The sequence below is a fragment of the Buceros rhinoceros genome, unplaced genomic scaffold (assembly GCF_000710305.1).
Source record: "Buceros rhinoceros silvestris isolate BGI_N320 unplaced genomic scaffold, ASM71030v1 scaffold286, whole genome shotgun sequence".
Taxonomy (NCBI): Eukaryota; Metazoa; Chordata; class Aves; order Bucerotiformes; family Bucerotidae; genus Buceros; species Buceros rhinoceros.
The window spans coordinates 3,346-27,661 of record NW_010417876.1 but is presented as its reverse complement, the minus strand read 5'-3'; the positions used below and the strand labels follow the sequence as shown (position 1 = coordinate 27,661).

Sequence of the window (24,316 nt, the reverse complement as noted above, 5' to 3'; positions counted from 1 at the left end):
TTATTGTAACAGTGTTCTGTGCTGGACATCCTTAGATAAAAGATATGGACTACAGAATTGGTGTGCACATCACAGTAGCGTTCAAGGTCTTGCCCTAACATTACCATTAATTGCTGTTTGAACAACATGAAAGGTGCTCTGAACTTTATGGCAAAGCACCATTTGTATTCTTAATACTGCAAACACTTCCCCCCGCCCCATCAATCAAAAAGAAAATTGACATCTAAGCACAAGCACACCAAAAAACCGAAATAAACAAAATTAATCAGTTACATACTTTAAATTATAAGCTTTATATTTATCTATTCAGAAAAGAGACAGGCTTTTTTAATTCAATGCTTGAAATATTGTGACAGTTTTACTCTCCTTTATTTTGGTATTCATCAAGATTGATGAATATATCCCCAAATATACAGCATTTCTAAGATGTTCACCAGACATTCATCCTGTAATCCTGCAAAAGCCTCCATATCATCTGCCACCTGAGTACTCTACCTGGTGACATCCAGAGCTTTTTGGACTTTCGCCTGCACAGACCCCAGCAAATCTGCTCCCATCTTCTTTAGCAGCTGGGTCAGGAGAACAAAAAGCCAATCCTGCAAGTCATCTTTATGAATGATGATGAAATCAACCAGGGTTTCCAGAAACATGCTGAAGACCTATAAACAAAACAAGTGTCACCAAAAGGAATATGGTGCTTCAAATAAAAGTAATCAAAAGGGAGGGGTTTACAGTCTGAGTTTCAGGATGGTTTTGTTATAGACAGTTTCATGAATGAATGATTTTAGTGATGACATTGCTCTGAAAAAAAAAAATCAGACAAGACACCTCTTAAGTGTGTCATATTAAAATACCACATGAAACAAATGAAGGAAGGGAGTAGAATACACTTACTCTCTGTTGTGAATTCCACAGCAAAGCAGGCCATGCAACAGAACAAACCACTCGTTAGCACACATAGTGATCAAGGCTGGTTGATCAGATGCAGTTTGTCAACAGATAAAAGATGCATTCATTGAAAGTTTACATTTTCTTTAAACACAATCTCTTCTCATCAGACTTACTTAAAACATTATACACCTTGGATCAGATCCAGTCTCAGTCATGAAAGTAAGGTGTTTATATATAACAAAGTCTACATATGTTTAACACCACAAGTAATGAGGTTGCAGCAGTAATTGTATAAAAGCAGCATAAATGACAGATCACTACTGCCACAGAGGACATACTGAAGTCCCGTGTACCAGAAAACCTCAGCTTACTCAGAAATTGGAAATATTTTGCAAATGGCTACACCTTTACCCTTTCCACAACACATACTGAATACTTGAGGACAACAACATTCAGACCTGACAGGTAGGAAATGCCATACTCGGCAAGGCCCGTGGGACAGCTGGTCCAGACTATGGTCCAGACTGTAATTATGGCCAAGGTCCCACACTCTGAGCAAGACCTGTGACTGGTGACTATGCCTGCCCAAGGGATTTCCAACTGTCAACTGTTTATTAAGACTCATTTACCAAGTGGTCTGAACTACAAATATTCATACAACTTATTCTTTCTTACACTGTGTTTAATCCAACAGCAGATGTTTTTACCCAACCAGTACTTGTTGCCCTCAGCCAGAAAATCTCCTCAGGAAAGGGCTTGAAACTCTCTTTTCTTCCGTCCCTGCTCCCGCTTTCTGTTGACGGAAGACCAGAGGATCTAATTCTGCCTACAGGCCCAACCTTCCTATTCCCGAGCCTGCTTCTTTTTTAAATACATCTGTAAATTCATGCCACAGCCTTTAACTTCAAAGGTCAGTGTTACAAAGAAGGCATTGTGGCTATAGTAAGACTTTAATTATGAGATCCAGGACAGTATCTTGGTGAGACCCCATAGATGGACAATACACAATTCCCAGCCATGGTGATGCTGAACTTTGACTCACTGCCCTTCATGAACCTCACTCTATGCCTATCACCAAGATGCTCCTTAGAGAAGTACAGATAAAACTGAACTTCTTGCTCCAGGAGCTGACATCTGAAAGGCATGATGCTGCTCCTAGGGAAGCCAGGAGTGACCAGTTCCTAGCAACGTAAGAGAGACTGAGACATATTCCGTCATGGCAGAACAGATGAACGTCAGGGAGATTTTATAAATACCAGTTTCCCCCGGCAGATGGCAGGGGCAGAAATACAAAACAGCCATCCTGGAACAGTGTCAAATGTGCACACATGGTAATGTAAGAGAGGAGCCAAGTCACTGGGATCTTACCTTGCTGTGAGGGTCAGCAAACATGCGAGTAAATATTTCACATAGCCTTTTTAACTCGACTCGGCTGAAATACATAAATAAAATATTATATTAATGCTCCAGCTTTAGTTGCAGAAAGGTTAGATCTTACAGCTCCTAATCTTTACTTAAAAGTTACTTAGGCCACAAAAAACTCTGTATCTAGGTAAAACCTTACTTGGCATTCCAGTTTACCTGCTGTGATCACCAGTCTTACATCAAGAAATCTAACAAACTTTTTTTTTTTAAATCATGAGACAGATGCCTGTATTTTCTGCTGCTTCTGTTTTCTTCTATATTCTGGATTGCAGAAGACAACTTGAAATGTGCACATTTGTGAAGTATCTACTTTCTACCTGCTTTCTTCAGATCACTGACTCACTGAAACATGGGTATTTTGCAGCCTAGGAATAGGTTTCACAGGTCTCAAGGGACTTAAATTTTCAAGTAAAAATCAGAACTTCCATGCTATTTGTGTATATACTAATCATAAATATTCTGGTCTAAGTTCTCAGTTGCTTCAGCAAAATCAGTCAAGAGTTATACAGTATTAGCAGATACCAGAACTGACTCCAATGTCAGACACATTGAGGAGACAAATATAGAGAAATGGAAGACAGATTAACAAGCAGGCAAACTAGTGAGACAAATGATTAAAATTATTAAATCAAGGCACCATCTTAAATTCTTACTTGTAACAGATTATTAGGTGCTCAGTTACACTCTTTTTATGAATGGGTAGAAAAAGAATGACGTTTGTGCCCCTTTCCTAAGATACTGGGTTCGGTCAAATGCAGAATTTTTTGGCATCAAAGCTTTCACTCGCAATGTACTGAAAATCAAGTCTCAAGTTTTCCTGCACGCCCAACTGCCAAAGAATCCAGATGTTTTGTTCATTTACTGTGCAAACAAAAGCAGGGCAAGAGACTTAGGTAACATTACCTGCAACTTCAGATACAGTTAGATGTTCTTCACAAATACTATGAAACCAGAGGAATTAGTGAACTGCACAGACTGCTCAGAGAACAGCCATTCAGGTCTTGACTCCAGGCACCCTCTTTCCAGAAAGACATTACTTTTGCAGTCCAGCAACATCTCATCCTCTCAAAATAAGCTTTGAAGAACAGGCCAGAACACACCAGTAATCTACAGCTATTTTCTGTTAGCTTGTTTATAAGTAACAGAGGCTATTTTTTTCAAATAAGCCTATGCACGAAAGGTTGGTGAAATTTTAAAAGGGCACAAAAACAGTAGAGGAAGAAGTCTTCGTAACAATGCCACAGCAATCTGTCAACTTCCTTCAAGATGTGCAGTGTCTCACAATGACTACTCTGCAACATTCTCCTGACATCATCCAGACTGCAGCTCTCTGAATGAACCCTTATTTATTACTCCAATAAATATTCTTTCTGGACAGGATATGAAAGCGCGTCTCCTAAAAGCTCAGGGACCTGAGGCAATGCAAGTACTATGCTGAAACAGGCAGGAAGAGCACTTCCTTAAGGGACTTGTTGACCTTGTTTTATTTAGAAGACCTTATAAAGAAGCTCTTACATGAAGCTGTGTGAAACAAGGATGAGCAGTGAGCATCATACCACATCCTTCTGGATATGCAAATCCCAGCTAATATAGGATCAGCCACCTTTCACTTCAGAGTACTAAAGAAAACCTAGCCACATCACTGCTTTTTATTAATCTTGATATACCACAACAGAAGATATCAGGTTTAATTAGAAGACAGACAGACTTGCCCCTTGGATTAATAACCTTGATGATGATCTGCAAGGTACCATGGGAATAAACAGGATGATAAAATCTAATCATTAGAACAACCCTGAACCAAGGATGAAGCAGACCAAAAGAAAACCAAATGTAATATGATCTAGAGAACTAAAATCAGTATCAAATTAAAAAGTAACTGTTGGAGTATAGTTTCTGGGACAGGTTTTTAAGTTATTCAGGATCAAAGCTAAGAAAACTTGCCAGCTTGAGGGACTAGTGACAGCAGTACAGTTCAAACACTGCAAGGAGCAGGGTTAAAAACCAATAGCTTAATTCTATCGTAATTTCTGCTAAGAGCTGCTGACCATCACCCAACCTTCCCAATATTTCACCCCTTGAAACTATCCCCATCTGCTGTCAAAACCTCACTTATAATCCTCACGCACTTTTATGGCAAAATCAAAGTCTCACCCAACTTTTTTATACAAGTAATGTGAGGTGCCACAGTTTTTCCAGACAGTTCATTAGAATAAAGAAAAACGACAGCTTACGCGTGGGAAGAATCTTTTAAGAGACTCGTAAATAGACAACATCAAAAAACATCTCTGATCTAGAGACTCTAAATACCCATATTAAAAAGCTGTAGCACTTTCCATTTAAGGAATGTACCACATCATGTAAAGTGCTAGAATATTCTTCTGATGCCACCAGAATAACCTTTCCAGACCTGCTCTCAGAATGTTTTTTATTCAGCCTGTTAGCAGGAACCATCAAACATTTTCAGCCAGTGTGAAGGCCTTATAAAATGGAAAAAAACTGCACAAATCCAAGTAGGTAGGTTACAAACCATACAACAACCACTTATAGACTTGGTCATAATTTAAGTACAAAATATTCATAGCAGGAAAATAAGTATGTCACAGCTACTTGTGAAGGTTATCTTTAAAGGAACCAAGAGATAAACAGCTTCTTTCCAAATACTTTCATCATAAACTAAAGGTGAAAAGCCTACGTATGGCCTGAGAGCCAGATGACTTTAATTAACATGACCTGTGGCCATATGAAGTTTCCGCATGACTATTAGGTAATTCTAAGATCTGTTTTAATGTGTGACATGCCAAAGGTGTTTGAAAGGTTTATGTGGCTTTCAACAAAGGAAAAAGGTCTACCTCTCCTACCACACACAGTTTCAGAGTACACCTACTCCATTGCCTTAAGAGATTTCCCTCCTTATTATAAACTACACCATTTATAGGAGACTCAAGTTTCTGATACAACATTTTTCAGGAATTACAAATAACATTATTACACCTAACAGAGCTTTCATAAAGACTCAAAGTATACCAAACATACCAAGAGCATCGTCTGATCTTTTAAACACACACACCCTTAGAATAAGCACAGTGAGTGTTTGCCTCACCAACTAAGTTGCTCGGTGTAAAAAAAACCAAAAACAATATGAAGGTTCAAACAGACTAAAGTAAAAATGGTACCACCCTTTGAGTGCATTACACCATCACTGTGGGAAATCTCACTGTGCTGAGCAAATATATTGCTGCCCATACGCCCAAAGACAAAACACCTACCATTGGAGGTCTTCATGAGACAAAGGAAGGCTAACACAAGTTAGCATGCTTACCCAAGTCCTTTCTACATTACCGCTACAAATTTAACACACATTATACTGCTGATGCAGCAGAATCTTTTCCAAAAGTAACTCAAGTCCCACGTTGTGGAGACAAAGCCTTCACAGGTGTGAAAGATACCATCTGCCTCCATAAGGCACGTACATTTTACCAGCTTCTGACTATAGCCCCTTTCATGAAAGACTGACACTATAAAACCATCAAGGTCACCTCAGTGTCCGCTGGCTTTTCAGTAAATTCTGAAGACCTATGAGCCCCTCCTTCCTTTCAGACCAGTTGGAGCTGGCACAGTGGTTCAGAACCTCTGCCACATCTTCAGTCTGCCGCAGGTAGTGCGGAATGCCCCCGTTCCTGGAACCATAGGACCGCTCTGAGCAAGCGCTTGAAGCATCACTGTTAGCATCATCGTCGGAGTACATCCCATAGGGTTCATATCTTCTTCTCACTGGCTTTTTCTGGAAAAGGAGAAACTCAGACTTGGTAAGTTATACATGGTTACATCAATGCTAAAAGTAAAACATTCTGTCCGTAATGACTATAAGGAAGACTAAAGCTATTGTTTCAGTGACATAAGCATTTTAAAGACATCACCAAGCACTGCCTGCTTACCTCACAGCAGAGCAAGACAGATCCCATTGATCTCAATGAGACTATTTGAGTGACTAAGGGGTGCAAGCACCTGCCTTCCCCAGCATGAAAGCGAGATACTTATTACCAGTGGAATTAGCTACCAGTAGTGATATTGTATGTTGTTTTACTGTCAATAACAGTCAGTTCCATTGTAACAGATTCTATGATGATACAACCTCTACTTTAAGAAAAAAAGAAAAATAAAGATAAGGATGAAAGAGCTGAAGGAATCTGTGCTGGCATGCACAGTCACTTTGATACTGATAACGAAGTGACTCTGGAAATGCACTGGAATATAGGAGATGACAATTTCTCTGTTAGTTTGGGCTAGAATTTTTCCAGAGGCTGCCAAGGAAGTTGAGTACTCAAATTCCACTTCACTTCCACAGCCTGGCATTAGGGGACCTGATTCCCTTAGGTACATCTTTGACAATCTCAATCCTTACAGAAGAAATATCAGAATAACTATGATAGCAAAATAAATTGTATGCCATACTATAAAAAAAAATCTCTTAAATGAACCTTAATGAAACAGGATTGGTAAGACAATATATCAGAAAAAGATAATCTATATTCTAAAATGTTTGCCACAGAATTCCTTCCAGTGTCCAGTGCAGTTCTTGGACTTGTGAAGCCACCCGTTTTGCTTCCACTAGGACTGCAGGATTGAAGTGTAGAAATTAAATCAAGTGCAGTATCATGGGTGTCAGCAACAGGGTGAGGAAAGTTGGAAAGTAGAAATAAAAAGTCAAGAAAGCACTAGTACCTTGCTCCTGGAGTCTCCTAACAGCTGTAGGCAGGAAAATATTGAAGGGTGGGAAAAAGCATAGAGAATTATGTCAGAAGCTTATGCAGGGTTTGTTTGTGCAACAAAAACGTATAGCAAATGTGTCTTAGCAAATAAAAAAAATACAGTTTACGCAAAATAAAAGCGGGTATAATAATGCTTGACTAACTAACTGCTGCATTACTTCTATCACCTACAATTTCCGTCAGGGAGCTTAGAATTTTTTAACAACAGATCTATATACAGCACCTCTCTGCTTACTTTTCAGAAATGCTGCTCTGGAAGATATCAGAGTTTTTGTATTTCCCCACATATTACTAGCAGCATTTGATTTTAGAGTCTTGGAAAGAAATTCCAACGTCAGGAAACCACTATCTACAGTAGAGCACATTTAATCAACTTCACTAAACCAAGTTCTCTTTCAACTCTTTTCAAACCACACTTTTTTTGAAGCTTAGCTTCTTTTATGACCCTCTGGATGGCACCCCTGGCTTAAAGGCCTTACTTAACACCAAAGTTTCCAACACCCTTTGAGCTACTCTGACAGATCTGAGCACTGATTCCCAGTACACCATGGGTTTAGGTCAAGTCCAGCTCTCAAACAGAAGCAGTGGATCCAACGGGAATTGTACACAGGGAGCAGAGGTCACAAAATGACCCACCGTGTTTTGTTTAAACTGAGTATTTGGCTGAGACCGTCTTTGGAGAAGTTCTTTTTGTTTCCCACTACAGGGAAAAGAATACTCCTCTGAAAACAAGGCTGCCAGGTAAATGCTGGCATCGCATTTCTTTTTCAAGAGGAGCCTGAACAGAGTTTGTAAATTGCCTATTGTGAAAAGACAACCAAGAAAAAAGCGAATTGGGGTGGTGGGAAAGAAGGGGACATCACATAGTATTCCCTAAAGTCAGTCAAATTCTTATTGATCAACCAAGTCAGCAGCACCACTTAGTTTCCAGCTAAAGTTAAGGATTTCCCTTTTAAGTATCCAACCCTTAAAGATTTTAACATTACAGTCTATTGCTATTTAGTTTAAAAGAGTGGAATATTTAAACAGAAACTCTAAGTCTAGCTGAAGATTAAGTCACACCTAAAGACATCTCAGTAACCAGCAATAAATTGAAACACTGCAACCCTTCTCTCCCTCAAGAAACCTATATTCAGCAACTGCTTGCATTCAGGGCTACAGTCTGATTTTAATTACATGCGCAAAAAATCACTATAATTATGCCCTGAACTGCTCTGGTGGTAAATTTGACATGCTGAAGGCAGAAATTGACTCTCAAGCTGGTTTATTTGGTAATGAAAATGCACATTGACAACAACCCACTAAATGCAACTACCATCTATTATATACTCTCCTACTTTAATATTAGCCACAAATACTTTTTCCTTTTTAATGGAAAGGTATTATTTTGTAAAAAATAACATTTCTCTAGGAGTACTCAGATAATCTAGAAATGGAAGTGACATGAGCTGGGTGATAATCAAACACAAAAAGGAACATTTTAGCCATCTTTACGGAAAGTAGGAAACAGAGAAAGGACATCTACCACAAACTGTAGGGACGTGGTTCATTCTCCACAAAGAGAGATTTGAGATACCTATCTCAAAGATACATCAGGAAATCCGCCCCTCAGCTCAGGGCTAGAGCTGGAGAAGACCCAAGATAAAGTGGTACCCAGCTAACACTGTACAATAATCGCTCCTGCCTCTAGGCATCTTCTTCCCTGAAATACTCAAGGTAAATCCAAAGGCTTATCTTAACAATTCCTTTCTGAAGAGCAGAAAACACTTTCTGGGTTCTAGCTGAGAGATATTGTAGTACAGTAGGGCTATACAGGACAATTTTTAAAAAGTGACAAAAATTAACTTGAAAATGCACTGAGTGTTTGAAAGTACCAGCAGCAAACAAGACAAATACTCTTCAATTTAACTGCATGAGATGGTACCAATCATATGCAAGCCAAGTTATGAGCTGATCCAAGCATCTAGACAGGTGCAAATAACACAGGGCAGGAACTCGTGAAATTCTCAGTTCTTGTGGAAACCTGCTCAGGAATCTTCACTAACAGAGAACACTTGGTTTTTCTGACAAAGTCTTCATGTAGGTAATGGGACTGGCTGAGCACCCCCCAGTGCCATGTACATCCTCTGACAGCCACGTGAAAGACAAACAGCTGATTCATCCCAGCCTGCAGCTCTAGCACCGAGCCACAGTGGTCTGTTCAGTAACAACTGTGAGGCACTACCATGGAGTAAGGAAACAAATATACCCAAAGACGAAACAGCAAAAGGTAACTAACTCTACAGCATCAGACAGCGCCACAATCAGAACAAAGCTATTTAGAAAGAGGAGAATGTACGTACAGGTAACTTCAAGCCACTCTCCGGTGTTGGAAGCATTTTGTATTTTTCCTCTTACCAGTGCATCAGCCACAGCAGCCTCCAGATCTGTGCTTGTGCTCAGGACTCGCATGGCATTCACAGAAGCAGGCATCCTGCCTGGCTGTCCGAGTCCAAACCGGTCTACACAAAAGACAACATTGAAAGGGACTGTTAAATGAATTCACATTCACTTGGAATCCTAATCAGGTGCCTGAGCAGCACTCCCCACGGGTTCTGGGAACTCGCAGTCCTTTTCCATTAAACACTCTTTTATCCAAAGCTCTAGAGAGTTTGCCATTAGAGTAAGAAATAAACTATTGTTTGTTGGGCCCCAGAGACAACTTTGGATCCTCAGGGCAACTTTTTTTTTTTTTTTTTAAGCTGGGAAGCAGGGTATCTATTTTGTGTGTCTTTTTGCACAGAAGTTGTTTCAAAGTTTTATTTTAATGTCAGAGGCGGACATACTGGTCCCAATCTCAGAAACCAAGAGAAAACTTCTCATTAACTTGAGAGGCAGAATTGTGCCCAGTGTCAGAACATGTCAATACTTGAGCACTCGTCCATCCTGCAGAGTTTTCTCAGGCAAGGATGCAAAACCAGCAGCACCAGATTACCCTATTTTATGTCTCACGGCTTGATTAACCAGTAGAATACACCCCTATGCCTCACAGTATAAAAATAAGGTTTATTATTCGCTTATGAAGTGATTCTACTTCATAAGTAGTTTAAATGCCATTTAAAAGCTCTATATCAAATTTGATTTTTCTGATCAAACAATATCATTGTTCTCCCTTTGAATTTGATGGCAAAGCTCTCAATGGCATCCAAAACAGGAGGATTGAGTCTAAAATGCCATTTACATTCCTAACACTAATTAGTTTAGCAGCAAGAGAGAGAGATGAAATCCCATTTGTGTTTTATGGGTTCTTCTATATTTAATTTAACGAAGGAAACACACTGTTTATTAAAATGTGGATTTCCAAAAAACTGAGGTCCAATGTGATATTCAGCAACTTACTGTATTTTTCAGGAAAAACAGTGTATTACTTATCACAATACTTCTTTGCTTTCTTCTTCAAAAACTTCCTGCACTGCAGTATCTTTTAAGGCATTAGCTCACCCTGACATGCATAATTTAAATCAGAGACTGAAGTCTGCCAGTCTCCTATCCTGATTCCAACGCTTTATCTGAGTGTGTCAGATTAAGCTACTGAGGGGAAATAGGAAGGACTTTTTTAAATCTGAAGTATTTGGAAGGGGAAAAAACCAACCCTGAAGACTAGTGTTTATTTCCAATAGAAGTGTTATGTAACAAAATCTACTGTTTCCCAGAGTTACATACCCAGACAAGACATTTCTGATTTACAACAAAAGCACATTTTCTACAAAAAACATTACAAGGGGAAAAAAAAAAACAAAACAACTTCTTAGAACTACTGCCAAAAGGTAATAAAATAATGACATTTCACAAAGAAATAAAAGTTGTATGTGTTATTACTATCCCCTTTTTTAATGCACTTGGGTTGAAGAATCATTTCAAATGTTTAAGTGAAACTACTTCATCCCTAAAATGGACAGATCTGTACACTCTTAATAGAAGCACAGAGGTGGTGATAATGCAGTGGGTCCGATTGAAGCCGAAGGCACTACTACACAGAGATACACTACAAGGATATACAGAAAACAAGTAGTTTCCTAAATGTAAATGATACCTAGTACAGTACGAGGGCTGTAAATGTTAAGACACGTTCTGGACTCCGTTTTATATTTAAACCCAGCTCAATAACATTACTTAAGTGTTACTGAGATCAAAATTTGGTTTTAACTTTTGAAATGACAATGATATTTTGACACTATGTTATTTGTTTTCATGTAAATTTGGTATTACATTAGAAAAGGGAAGATAGTTGGTTTTTTTTTTAATGAAGAACAGAATGACAAAGTAATTCAGTTGTAGATCAGTTTAAATACCCAGCATAAAGAAACAAAATTGAGCTTTTTTAACAAATCAAGTACAGTGTGGCATGCTGGCTTTTGTCTGTCTCCATGGCTATGAGGAATTTTCTGAAATACTTGTCAGTGATCCTTCAATTCGTAGCACCTAAGTCACTCCGGGCTTCTCCCCAAGACACTGTTGCCATATCTTGAGTGCAGAAGTTAGACCTCAGAGGCCTCAGCATATCTCTAAGGTGGGGCTGGTGACACATTTGGCTCCAGGAATAGCCAGTACAGGCCAGCCTAATGATACTGAGTAAGAAATAAGCAGAATATGCTCTGGTCACATTCCCTCGTCTCCCTGCCTAAATTCATTGTACTTGTTACAAACAGTGAAAATTCCCAAACATCAACTCTAGCAGGATTTTGCCATTTTTAAGGGAGATTTTTGCCTTCTTTAGTAACCATATAGAATTGAATTAAGCTTTGTACCAAACCACAGGAGCCAACCATGATGTGACTATCATAGGAAGTTGAATGCAAACAAAGTTGAAATCCATATTACAATTGAGGTATTTAAAATCTTTTCAATTAGTTTTGTTAAATACAAACTATCAAATCAGCTTGCATCATTTCAGCTGAGTAGCCTGAAAAGGGAAGTGTTTTGAGAGTTTTAGGTAAGTGACAGGCATTTGACTAGACTTATGAGAAACAATATTTTTTCACTCCCTATCTGAAGGGGGTTAATTAAATACCTTTCAGTATCACTAATGCTTTCTACGATTTTGGCCTCCGAGAAAACACTGAAGCCCTCATCTTCTACACCATCTTTGTCCCCACAATTAAGACTCTATTATCCCAAAGCTAGCAACCCTCGTTTATTTATTTTATTTTATTTATTTTCCCAGTGAAATAACCTCATTTCAAAGGGAGTCACTGGTTTTCCACAACTGTGGATCCAGCACAGGGGTGGGGGAAGAAGCAACTGGAATCCACAGATTTTTTCGTTATATGTAAGCATTAGTCTCCTGATGCAAAGCCCACTGAAATAAAGGGAATCATTTTTTTAACAACTTCCATGTACTTTGGACAAGGCCTTCAGAATTATATGGAGGATGCATATGTTATGCCTCAAAGCTCATTAGGTGTGTAATTGCTGCTGCTCTTGTGTATTCTGGAGAGAATCCCACAAAAAAAAAAAACCCTTTCATTAACAGAGGTGGGACTCCAGAACATTTAGAAATAAAAGGGATCGAACCCACTGGGATCTGGTCCTAGGCATTAGGAACTGCTACACTGCTAAAGAGGAAACATAAACAGAAGTTGCAAGTACTCTGCATCAGTCAGGATTTAGCCCATGCTGCACAACTGATCCAATTTACAGGAGAATTGAGAAAGCCCTGGATCACCCTTTGTTTAAACACTGTTCACAATGTTCCTAAAATACATACAATTAAAAACATCCAAGAAATCAAATTCAAAACAAAAAGCCACGTTGAACAAAAACAGAACGGAAAGCCCCACAGCGGTGAGAAGCACATGCCAAGTACTGGCTGATGCACGTGATGGCAAATGTTAAAATGGTGTAAAACACGACTACGTATAAGAAGCGGATTCATGCAGTTAGCACTTGTTCACCTGACTGCCCAACAGAATCAGCAGTGGAGAGAGCACTAGTGGACCTGGAATGACGTCGAGAAGCTGCAAGTAGAAGGAATGGCAACACCCACAGGATTAACACACATTTAACCCGAGACAGAAAATGCCACAATCCAAAGGGGATGTGTGTGACTGCTACCAGTAAAGGTGTTTCATTGTGACAGGGAAATGACGCTGTATATGAATGCATAACAGGTACAGTGCAAGCCCCGCAGTGACACCTCTGTCTATAGCTTCTCCCCGCCCCCGCCTTTTCCCCATAAACAGGATGCATGACAACACTCATTTGTAACAATCCCAAACCCAGTGCAGTTCAGCAAAAAAAAACCCCAGTGCACATCAGCCACGTTCCAGACCCACAGATCTCGAAGACTGCCATCATGAGAACGTGGAGCACGTAACTACAGAGCAGGATTTAGATGTGTCTGATCTAAACCCCAAAGTGAAGCCAAGATGAATGGTTAGGAATTGTGCTGGCAAATATTTTTCCACAATATTCCAGCCTACGCATAAAAAAACATTAACAAAGAGAATGAGTACCACGTAAGTAGAAAGAGTCATACAGGGAGGTCAGCCAACCACCACATTTAGGCCTTGGGGTTGGGTTTCTTTTCCAAGTAGACACGTACACACCTATTGTAGCTGTTGCTACTACCAAAAGCCTCTTGCTTTTAACAAATTTGGCATACATGTTTCTTGATTCTAGCTATGTGCATGCACAGATGATGTGAATATATCACACACCTCTCTAGAATTACACCACATGTATACAATTTGTTAATAGCAACAGAGCACACGCAGTACGAGAGCTGAAGCCAAATACAGCTCCCACTTCAATTCCCAGTTGTCGGCAGCACATCAACCACAAAACGCCTTTGGGGAGGTTTTCAGTTCTTGGACTCAGCATAAAAGTGAGTTCTTCACGAAAGCAAATAGGAAGCTGGTCTAGTCATTTCCCAATTAGAGAAATTTAGTTTTTCTAATGAGGTTTTCCCTGTGTCCAGCAATGACGTGCTCACCTAGCTCAAAGCAATTGACTCAAGAAACTGTTTGCTCATTTGAGCAATTCACCACCATAGACTCACTGAAGGCCTTGTTGCTTTAACATCATTACTAGTACTGTCAAGAAACTGAAAAATAAAGCAGAATCACCTAATATAAATAGGCTTTGTCAATTATGCAGTATAAAATTTTTAAATCTTCTGTTTAAGGCAAAGCATTCATAAACACAAATGCTAATACTATAAAAGAGAAAGCAGCAAAGTGAGAAAAATAAAATATACGCTTTTTTCCCAGCTGTGAGAGCTTAACTAAAAGCTATACAGAATATGTAATGTGGCCATTAACTATGGAGAACACATGCATTTATTCAAGAGAACAATCCCACTGACACCATAAGTAACTCATGAAAGATCTGCAGGATCAGCACAGGATTACAGACTGAACCTCGCAATTAAGATTCTGAGCTCGCAATTGCTTTCTCCCAGGCCATCCACTTTGCCCCTGTGGACAACACTGCAAGATGAAGGCCCATGAAGAAACAGGAATAACAAAAGCAAAATAGAACAAAACAAACAAAAATTACATCTCTGCAAGGAGGGTGAAACGCAGAAGGATTCTTCACTGGTGTTTCTTAACTTAGGAAGCAAACCATTTGGTGCAGAGACATGCACAGCTTCACGGCAGCTCCAAAACAAAGCAGGGCAAAATCTGCAAGGTCACGATGTCACTGTTGACTTTGACATAGGAACATCAAATGCGCGAATCCTGTCATTCACGTACAGCTAGCTTAAGTATAATTCGCTAACACACAATTTTTATGAGCAAAAATAGACCATGCACAGTAGGATGATATTATTATAATATTAGAGTAACCGGGTTCTAGAAATACTGCAATAGACACATATTGCTTTGTCTTAAATTGACATATATAAATTTCTTTCAGATGAATTACACACTACATAATTAACAAGTTCATAACCGTGTTCGAGCTTAAAGCATTTCAATGAAAACATAAGAAAAAAGACAAAAGGATAACCATATATTGAGTTACTATTACACTGATACTTCCTCCCCACATTACCTTAATGACTTAATAACAATGTATTTCTAGAAATGCATTAATCTTCTGGTAATTAAATATCATGAGCTAAAACCAAGTTAGTCTCTCCCCATGATAAAGTTTGTTGGAAACAGTGTAATAGACATCTGTAACTGAAATTTTACAGTCAGGGTACATGTCAGACTAAGTAGTGGTGGTGTACCAAACTCACCCCAGCTTATTTTTCAGAACAAGGGCTCAAAACCATATTTCAATTAACATTATTTTCAACAAACTAAACAAAACACAGCTCAATGACATAGAACACTGACAAGTTAACCCTGAAATCCAGCCTGCTTCAACACTGTGGCTGGAGAAAAAAAGCTTTCTCCAAAACTGAAGCTAGGCAAGTAACTAAAAATGAGTCACAGCTGCATATCTGCTATCCCTTTATGGTTCTGGTATCAAATCAGCTTCCTTTAATCAATAAAAAGTTCATCTATTTAACTCGAAGAGCTATGAACCAAGTTCCGAATGCTGAGTTGAACTCCTCCCATTTTTCACCAAAAATTGAGGCATTACAGATAATGCAAATGGATTTTATAGCTCAGCATGGCTCAGAATAATGCCATTTGGGACTCAAAAGTCAGTCTAATATTAAACTTGAAGATTCCACTCTACAGCATTGAAATCAATGGGATTTCTGCCAATGATTTCATACGGATGAAGACAATCGACCTCTGCACTGATAGCCAAATCAATAATGACATTATCTATGAAGTTTAAAAGACTCAAGAACAGTATATTAATCAGGTTGGAAAACCAAACAGGAAAATTTTGCCCATATGTCGATATCTTTCATATCTTTTCCTCACTATTGGCTTGAAGTTGCAGAATTAAGCCTGAAACACTATGATCCACTTAGACACGTAGGCAATATACCTGCATTTTGTCACTATGTGCAAAATAGATCCTGTAACACCATTCTTCAGCCTTGATGAAATTTTTAAGAGCTTCAGTTTTAATACCACGTGGACAGCTACGAAATTACTACATTAATGACAAGGACCTGGAGATCAACTATATTTCATGTCTGAGACAACAAACAAGTCTTTCATACCACAAGTAATGTCTCTGATTGAATAGATAAGGTATTTGACCAGAAACACTGACTACTCTGCTGTTTTCAGCACTGTGCAGCTTCTGCATGTGGTATGTCTAATGAGGTTTTTTCACTAGCACTCTACACACCTAGGCTGCACGTGAATGGTGTTGCATTAAATCCCAACCTTTCCATTACTTTAGGCTGCTTGAAGTTTTCTACAAAAATCGCACATGCAACTTGTTAACTGATGATTAACAATGGCGTGTAATAACCTCTACAAGAAAAGAGCTTCTCTGTCTCTGTTGGAGGATTTAGTGTAGACATTATATACTGTTACTGTACCTAGCTAAAAGAAAACCAGATCATGAATAATTAATCACTCCACAACAGGTTACAATGCTATCGACTACCTTACTGTGACCTCAAAAATAGAGGCTAGCTCTCCTGTAGATCTCCATCAGTGCTGTAAAGCACAGCAGCCCCAAACAAGCTGATTTCATTAAACTAAAAATTACAGAAATTCAAACTAAACTAGTTTCCTGCTAACAGTGAAACGCTGAGAACCAGAACTGAAGCATGCAGAAGAAAACAGAAGGGAAACAGGGTTGGAAACAAGGAGTGTGTCAGGAATTCAACAGAGGACAGGAAACTCATTCCACCTAACAGTGTCTTGAAAGGGCAATCAGAACAAGGGAAAAAGGGAAAAAAAATATATTGACCCTTAAAGCTCCAATGCCTACATGTACTCACCAAGTGGAGGAAAGCCCCGAGCAGGGCTTGTATCTCGACTGCTCTCACGGCTGGTATCACGGCTGCACCCCTGACTCATGCTGGGTCGGGGGATACGACTGCTCCGTGCTAGCATGCAGCATGGAGAGTTTCAGAGAAGGTGAACAAGTTTAATGAGGACAGAAAGCTCAAAGTCAAGTCACATTTCTGTTAGTTATGCTAATTATTACATTAGTAATTATAATTTGCAGCAGCCTGCCCAGGCTCTTTACAAACCAACTACCTTACATGCTGAGCTGTGTTTGTGATGTGAAATCTCAGCAGCATTAAATGCCTGCTTTGGCAGTCTGCTTTTTTGTTAAGCAATCCAAGTTTTGTTTTTCAAGTAGAGCAGGAATCTTCAGTCATTTAGAGGAACTCTACTGTTAGAAAACATGCAAAACAGATGAGGCTGAAAGAAACCCTTCTGGAATATTTTTTCCTTAATTATAAGATAAATACCCTTCTGGAACAAAACAGCAGGTCAGAAGTTTCAAATACCAACATGCCATTTTTACATAGATTTGTCTGTCACAAGGATAATTTTGCCATGAACAGATATCCTAAGGAAAAAAGGTGAATTGTAGCGACTTGCAGAGGTATTTTTCTCCAACGAAAGATACTGGGAAAGAGCACTTCAACCCTGAATACTCGAAAGATGGGTTAAAAAGTGGTTTGAATTTTAAGACAGCAGCAGCTTCAGATCTTTAACAGAAGCTTACTTCTGCTTCTCAAATGTTTCTAAACCCCTTATATTTACAGTTTTATATGCACACAGATTGAGATGTACATGCACTTAAGGGGAGCTGTAAACTATATTCTTTACTTTGACAAAACCCTGTGTCAGCAAGACTCTTATCTTTGGTCTCGCAGCTCTCAAGCGTTCAATTTTCCACAGCCTCATAAGGCTCCTGCCTATCAGCTGTGCCACAGAACTCATCATATGCACAGTCTTCATTTGGCCAAATGCCAAGGAGAAGATAAAAGATTAAGCTTCTTTCGGAGTAAAAAACAACCCCACTGACTTTAGCTGAAATTTTGTCCAAGTAGGGAAAACCAAGCTAGGCCCTTATACAGTTGCTAAACATCAAAGATTTGAATGTTATGATTTTATAAAATGAGTGATTTAGGGATTTAAAACTGGATTATTCTTCTGCAAATTCTGTGTCATTTTGATATGTAAGATGTTTGCAGAAAGCTTTATGCCCAGTAGAGGATACAATGTTTTCTTAAGTAAAAGAATAGCAATTAATCTTGAATTAATCTTGAAGAATTGAACAAAAAGGCATTTCCTTCGCTGTTTTGAAAAGGCAGTAGCATGTTTTAAGCGTTCAGCAAAAGCCTTTATGGAATCTTCTCACGTACTGAGTAAAATCTAATCTACCAGTTTTGATGACAACGTAGCAGAGGCGCACACACATAGCATGAACGTGCTTTATACTAATACTTTAAGAGTATCCTCAGATTTATAAAAATAGTGCCATTTGCATGCTTCAGAAAATACCTATTCTTCTAAATCTCTATTGGTTTGTATACAGAACTTAAATGCCTAAACGGAAGCTAATGAAGTTCCCTACAGCAATTCTGTGGGCTCATACACACTGGGTATATTAGTACCCTTTCAAGCAAAACAGTACAGAATAAGACAGAAACCTTCGTATTTAAGCTTTAAAATCCGAATATAGAATACTGCCAGATTCTTGGTTTGTCAAATCCCTCCCAGTTTTGCAAAACCCAGCTCATATCACTCAGATGAATTAATGGTTCTGATGGCTGACCTTTGATGTCAGACAATACAAGGTGAGCTATTGACCAAGTTGATTAGATCGCCATAACATCTAAAACTTTTGAGTGAGATGGTGTTAAAATAAATTAAACAAACTAAATTATATGAACTGGATAAAGTTAGGGTCCATGAGTACAATAATCCCACCTCAGGTGTACAATAAAAAAGCTGACATGTGAACTTCAGGTGAAAGTAGCACTCTGAAGTCTTCCATCCAAAAACTTGCCTGAAAGTGAGAACTCTAGAGAATCAAACTTCTCATTCTTGGGTCTCATGCTTGTATGTAAATAATGGAGGCCTTCATATTACATGTGCACAATCAGTCCTTTCTCCTGAGCAGAGATCTGTCAATCTTGTTTATAATACAACTCTTCTAAAATCAGCAAAGGCTCTTTTAGAGAGGGAGAGATGTGAATTATTTAAAAATAATTAATGGATGAGGACAGTATATTCTCCTTCCATAACAGCTAACAGCAGCAGCTCAAAGAAAATGCTCTTCAAGAGGATGAGAATAAACTAGGAGGACAATGCCATAGATGAAGCACAATACTCACTCCATAAACAGAGCACCCAAAACCAAACACTGGGTACTTCATGAGCAATGGTCAAACAAGATTTGCGTGTTACTGGACACAAACACAGAAGCTAATTAAAAAAAAAACAAAACACAAATGGATTGAAAAGAACTGAATGATGAGTCTGTTGAGGACTCCCAGGCACCTGCCTCCAATTTTTACGGCTGTGTTGTGTAGGAAAGATTTGATATCAGCTGGTCAGAGTATTTTCTTTGGACACTCCCAGCAGTAGGGGCCAGCAGTGCTGTCATTTGGACAAGTGTCTCACACTGTCACAGCCTGTCTTTGCAGTGCAGGCAGCAAAGGCAGAGAACACAGATGTAAGTCTCAATTTCATAATTCCCAACTCCCTAAACTTGGAAAGAAATTAAGTAAATGAGTAGCAAAACTGATGGAAAGGAGTAGGCAGTGTGAAAGCAGACAGTGTGCTCACAGCCAGCTCTGGACTAGGAACCTAGGACAGGAAAAGGGTGCGGTTTTTTCAATAAAACCCCAACTTTCTAGACAAGTACTGGACATCTAAGTTTTACTGATTTCATCTGGAAAGTCACAGCAGTTGGATATGGTTCACACCATTATTAAAACACGCTATTAGGCTGTCTTACGCAAGTGGAACCCAACAGATGCAAATACCACCAGCAGAACTTGATAGTGGCCTTGTTTATCAATCTAAAGCTTGGAAGAGATTTGTATTTCATTAGGGTGTGACTTTTAATGATTCTTAAGTGAAGACTACAAATGAGCAGACACTTCCTTTACATCAATACAAGTATTTTAAAGAGCACGTAAATGTTGTCAAAACAGCCAAAGGAGAGCTCTGCAGTGGGGAACACACCCAGTAGAGGCAAGTCAAGAACTGCCTTCAAGCTTTCCAGTACACACACACACATAGAGGAAGAGTGCTGTTGCATGGAACCAATAGTCAGCTCTGCCTACCCACTTTTTTGAGAATGACAATCTGAAATCTCTCACTCTGTTCAGATCCAACTGTGTCATGTGATCTGCTGAGCATCCAACAGAATTAACCTCAAGCAGATACATTCAATACATGGGAAATAGACATCAACATATTTTGAAGAGTTCTCCTTCAAGGGGCCAAAGAAAAGCTCAAAATAAATTAAGTAAGCTATACTCTTCCTTTCCCAACAAGGTATCACTGCTAGTAAATATACACTAAGGAGACAAAGGCAAGTTTGAAAGTGAAAAACACCACAGAACAGGGCCATAGAGGTGACCACGCAGGACCTCAGCATGCCAAACATGCCTCATTGTGCTGCCTCTTGGGAAACAATGTACTGCTGCTTCCAGGTTTCCAGCACGCAGAAGGAACATACTTCATAGACACCTGTAGGCATCCTGGAAACCTAAGCTAGCAGCAAGGTACTGGTGCTAACGGGCATCCACAGGCTCTTAGCTTGCAATTGCCCCAGAAAGGCCTGGAAAACTCCAGTGGATGGTTCCTGTAAAAAGCCCAGCTGCACGCAGGGATCCACTCTGAGCTTAATCTTGCGCACATAGCATTGGTCCAGACAGAACTCCCAGTCACCCCTGTGAAAACTACACATCAACAGATGAGTATGATTAGGATCCAGGAACTACCCATTTCTACCAGCCTGATCTAACACCTCCTGCACTGCAACATGGCCAGAGACTTCAGAGGCGTTTCAGCCCATAGGATAAGCACATGTCTATCAAATATATAATTCCACAAAGCCTCAAGTATTGCATGTATGTTTGATGTTATATGTGTGATAAAGAACCTTTTTGAATCAGACTCTGAAATTAGGACCAAGGTGAGTGGGAGTCTGTCCAATGACATGAACAAATGAAAAATGGGTCAAGGAAAGACAGGGACTGAAGCAACACAATAAGAAAGCATAAAATACTGTTAGCTACTATGTTATAAAGTAATAAATACAACAGAACAATGGTATAAAGGTGACAGCTCAAAAGCTATCTCCATCCAAGCCAATATCAGTATTTTCAGGATCCAACAGTGAGAATTCCTGCAGTTGTCTAGTGAAGACAAGTGTCAGAGTCTCCTGTTCCCAACGGCCACAGGCTGTGGCCATCAACCAGGGGAGCTGGTGGCAGCTATGAACCTGACAGATCTGTCGGAGCTCTCTCCCACCCCCAAAGAACAAGCTCTGACTGTGTTCACAGGGAGCACATCAGAGCAATGAGATAACTTACACTTTCAAGAGGAATTAAAGGCTCCTGTAATATACTTGAAAGCAGGCAACCCAAGAGTGAGGATTTGACACAAGGCAATTTCCCTTCAGATGCTCGAGACTGTTCCAAATCAGAGCACTAATGCGATGATCAGCTTGAGCATGTGTGATGGCACTATCCATAATTCTTTGTTTCCTCCTAAAAAACAATGTTCTTCTGCAGAGTGATAGCAGAGCAGCTACCTCTAATATCTGGAGGCACTTTACATTTTAAAAGCAATGAACAGAAGAGCACAGCGTATTCATACAGAGGCCATAAAATGTATCAGACATGAGAAGAACATTGAATATGGAAAAATAATCACAATAAACATGCAATTTTTTTTATGAATCGCAACAGCATATTCACTCAGGTGCTTTAAATTCATTTCAATATACTTGAACGGATAAGATACTTGTCTATCAGCAACGTACTCTAAAGAGAATGGTAGCCTAGATGTAAAATACAATTGCAAAAGCAATAGTTAAAAATGTAATTGACAACAATAGGGCTATAATTTCCATTTCAACCTACTAGTAAATTCTTTGGAAATATCAAATAATTTAGTAACAATATTAAAGTGTTCTTCCTCTACATAAGCTTCAAGCTTATGAAAACATTTGCATTTAAAAAAATGAAAACAGTATTTACTTGTTCAGACAGCACACTGAATACCTTTTCACCTCAATTCAGATATTCAAAAGGTTATATATATATATAGTGATGCTTACTCACCTGACTTAAAAAAATGAGTCTGCTGATAAATTTGAAAATAAAAACTATTATAGAATATTTACAAAACAGTCACTGAGACAAGAATACTGGAAGCAGAAGAATTAAAGTGTAAGCCTAAAACACCATCTAAAAAAGTGGCTCCAAGATATCCCGGATGAGAGAAGCAAACAATTTAAGCTGCAAAATTTCTAAAATAATCCAAGGAGGTGCTTTTTGCCCATGATTCCAACTGACTGTAATGATTGCTCAACTCATTTTAGGACTAAGCTGTTGATGCTAAATGAGTTATTTTTGCTCTGGTGGTTATTTGTGACAACTGTTTCTACTGCCTGATCTAACAACATCACTCATGTTGAATTTCAAAAAGAAAACATCTCTCTCACGTCATCTTTAGGACTACTTTGAAACTATAGCCAAACCTGGAAAATTAGTATTATTCTCCTACAAACCAGGATCACGTTAACTTGCCAGCTGAAAAACTCAGAAGAGTAACACATAAACAGTTTCCTAGTCAATAGGAAGGTCCCTCCTTCAAGCACGGTCAGTATGTCACTGCAACGACCAGTCTTACCTAGTCCTATTCTGCTGGGACTCGTCTCTCGACTGCACCCCTGGCTCCGAGGAATCTTGCTGCGCTTCTCTGAAGATGACGGCACCTGCTGCACTCTGGACGTTCCACCACTCAGTCCACCATAGGCGCTTCCTAACAGCTTACCCGGAGAACTAGAGCGACTACCAGCTATAAGAGAAATAGAAATAAGGAGAAAAAAAAAACAATTGAGAACCCCCAAGATCTTAAATACTCTGAGAGCAAAACTGGAACACAATCAGCTGTAAGAATTTGACTGAAATCACTCAAAAAACTAATGGGAGTGTTCCCCATGGGCTTCTAAAGAAGACTGAGGAAAGCCCGTAGACAACAAACACTGACATAGCAATCCTGCCTATATGAACCATGCTTGGGATCAAGACCAAAGCAGACCCTGCAGTGTGTGAATACCCCAGTAGGCTGGCTCTGAGCTTGCGGAGGTGCCAGGAGCAGCCATGCTGCAGCAGCAGGGAGTTCACAGGCTGCTTCATTTCCTTGTGGAGCAACATAAATTAGCCTGAGTGGACTGCTGCACTGCAGCATGCCAGCTTCTGGCACAGGTAACCTGCTGCAAGGTAGCTCAGGCATCTTCACACCACACCACAGTTGTGGCACTACTTTCCTGAAATAATTCAGTGAAGCAAAATTTAAAAACAAAAACAAAAAAACATCAACCCAAAACCATCTCAACACCAGCAGATCAGCATGATAAAGCCTGTCCCATTTGTAGAGATACCAGAGTACTTAGGTCTGATTGGTTAAAACTAACCTATTTAGTTATTTTTTTTAGTGGGAGAAAATTTTTTAGCAAGTTGAGTAGTTGGCCTATTTTATTTTCCATTGGCTATCTGAATAGTCTATGGCAAGTTTACGTTTCTTCTAAGCCATGCTGTCTGCAAGACAGTCTACTAACCAAGATCGACTTCCATATTTACGCTGCAGGTCAAAAAGGTATTCATATCTGAAAAAAAGCCTTGCTAACTCAAACAGCATTTAGTTTTTGCTATGGATCTTCATTTGCTAAGTTGTTCAAAAATTCAGTAATGCTGGCTTAAAGATAATTACAAAGAACTGTGAGAGTAATAGATTCAAGACTCTTTTGTCTCTTCAGCTATATAGAAGTCACTGAAAAGGTATTCCCATTCCTGACATTCATTTGCTAAAACAGCCATTTGAAAGGATTGCAAGAACATACTTGGGCAAACTCACATTCTGAACCCACTCATGTGGGTTTGTTCCTGAAATATATCTACATACATCTCACAAAAATTTCTGTTCCAGATACTATCATAAATAGCAAGAGTTAAAGATTGTTATTCTGTCTTAATTTAAGAAAATAAGCAACTCTGTTAATCTCATAGGCAATACCATAACACATCTACTATTTTAACTTCCTTGCCCCCTCAATTTCTTGGCCAAAGCCATTCTGAATTAATCGAATCACATGCTGCAATCCTGAATGTG

At 39.2% G+C, this 24,316-nt stretch overlaps 1 protein-coding gene across 1 annotated transcript in view; it reads right to left on the bottom strand.

Annotated features, from left to right (window-relative positions):
• CLASP1 (cytoplasmic linker associated protein 1) overlaps positions 1-24,316 on the bottom strand; it is a gene marked incomplete at its 5' end in the record, with an annotated part of 70,016 nt that overhangs the window by 43,492 nt on the left and 2,208 nt on the right. Inside the window, 7 exons of the mRNA XM_010138297.1 lie at positions 496-659; positions 1,655-1,657; positions 2,260-2,323; positions 5,856-6,100; positions 9,486-9,589; positions 16,939-17,046; positions 22,835-23,002. Of these exons, the coding sequence (XP_010136599.1) occupies positions 496-659; positions 1,655-1,657; positions 2,260-2,323; positions 5,856-6,100; positions 9,486-9,589; positions 16,939-17,046; positions 22,835-23,002 (856 nt within the window). The remainder of the gene's footprint in view (positions 1-495; positions 660-1,654; positions 1,658-2,259; positions 2,324-5,855; positions 6,101-9,485; positions 9,590-16,938; positions 17,047-22,834; positions 23,003-24,316) is intronic.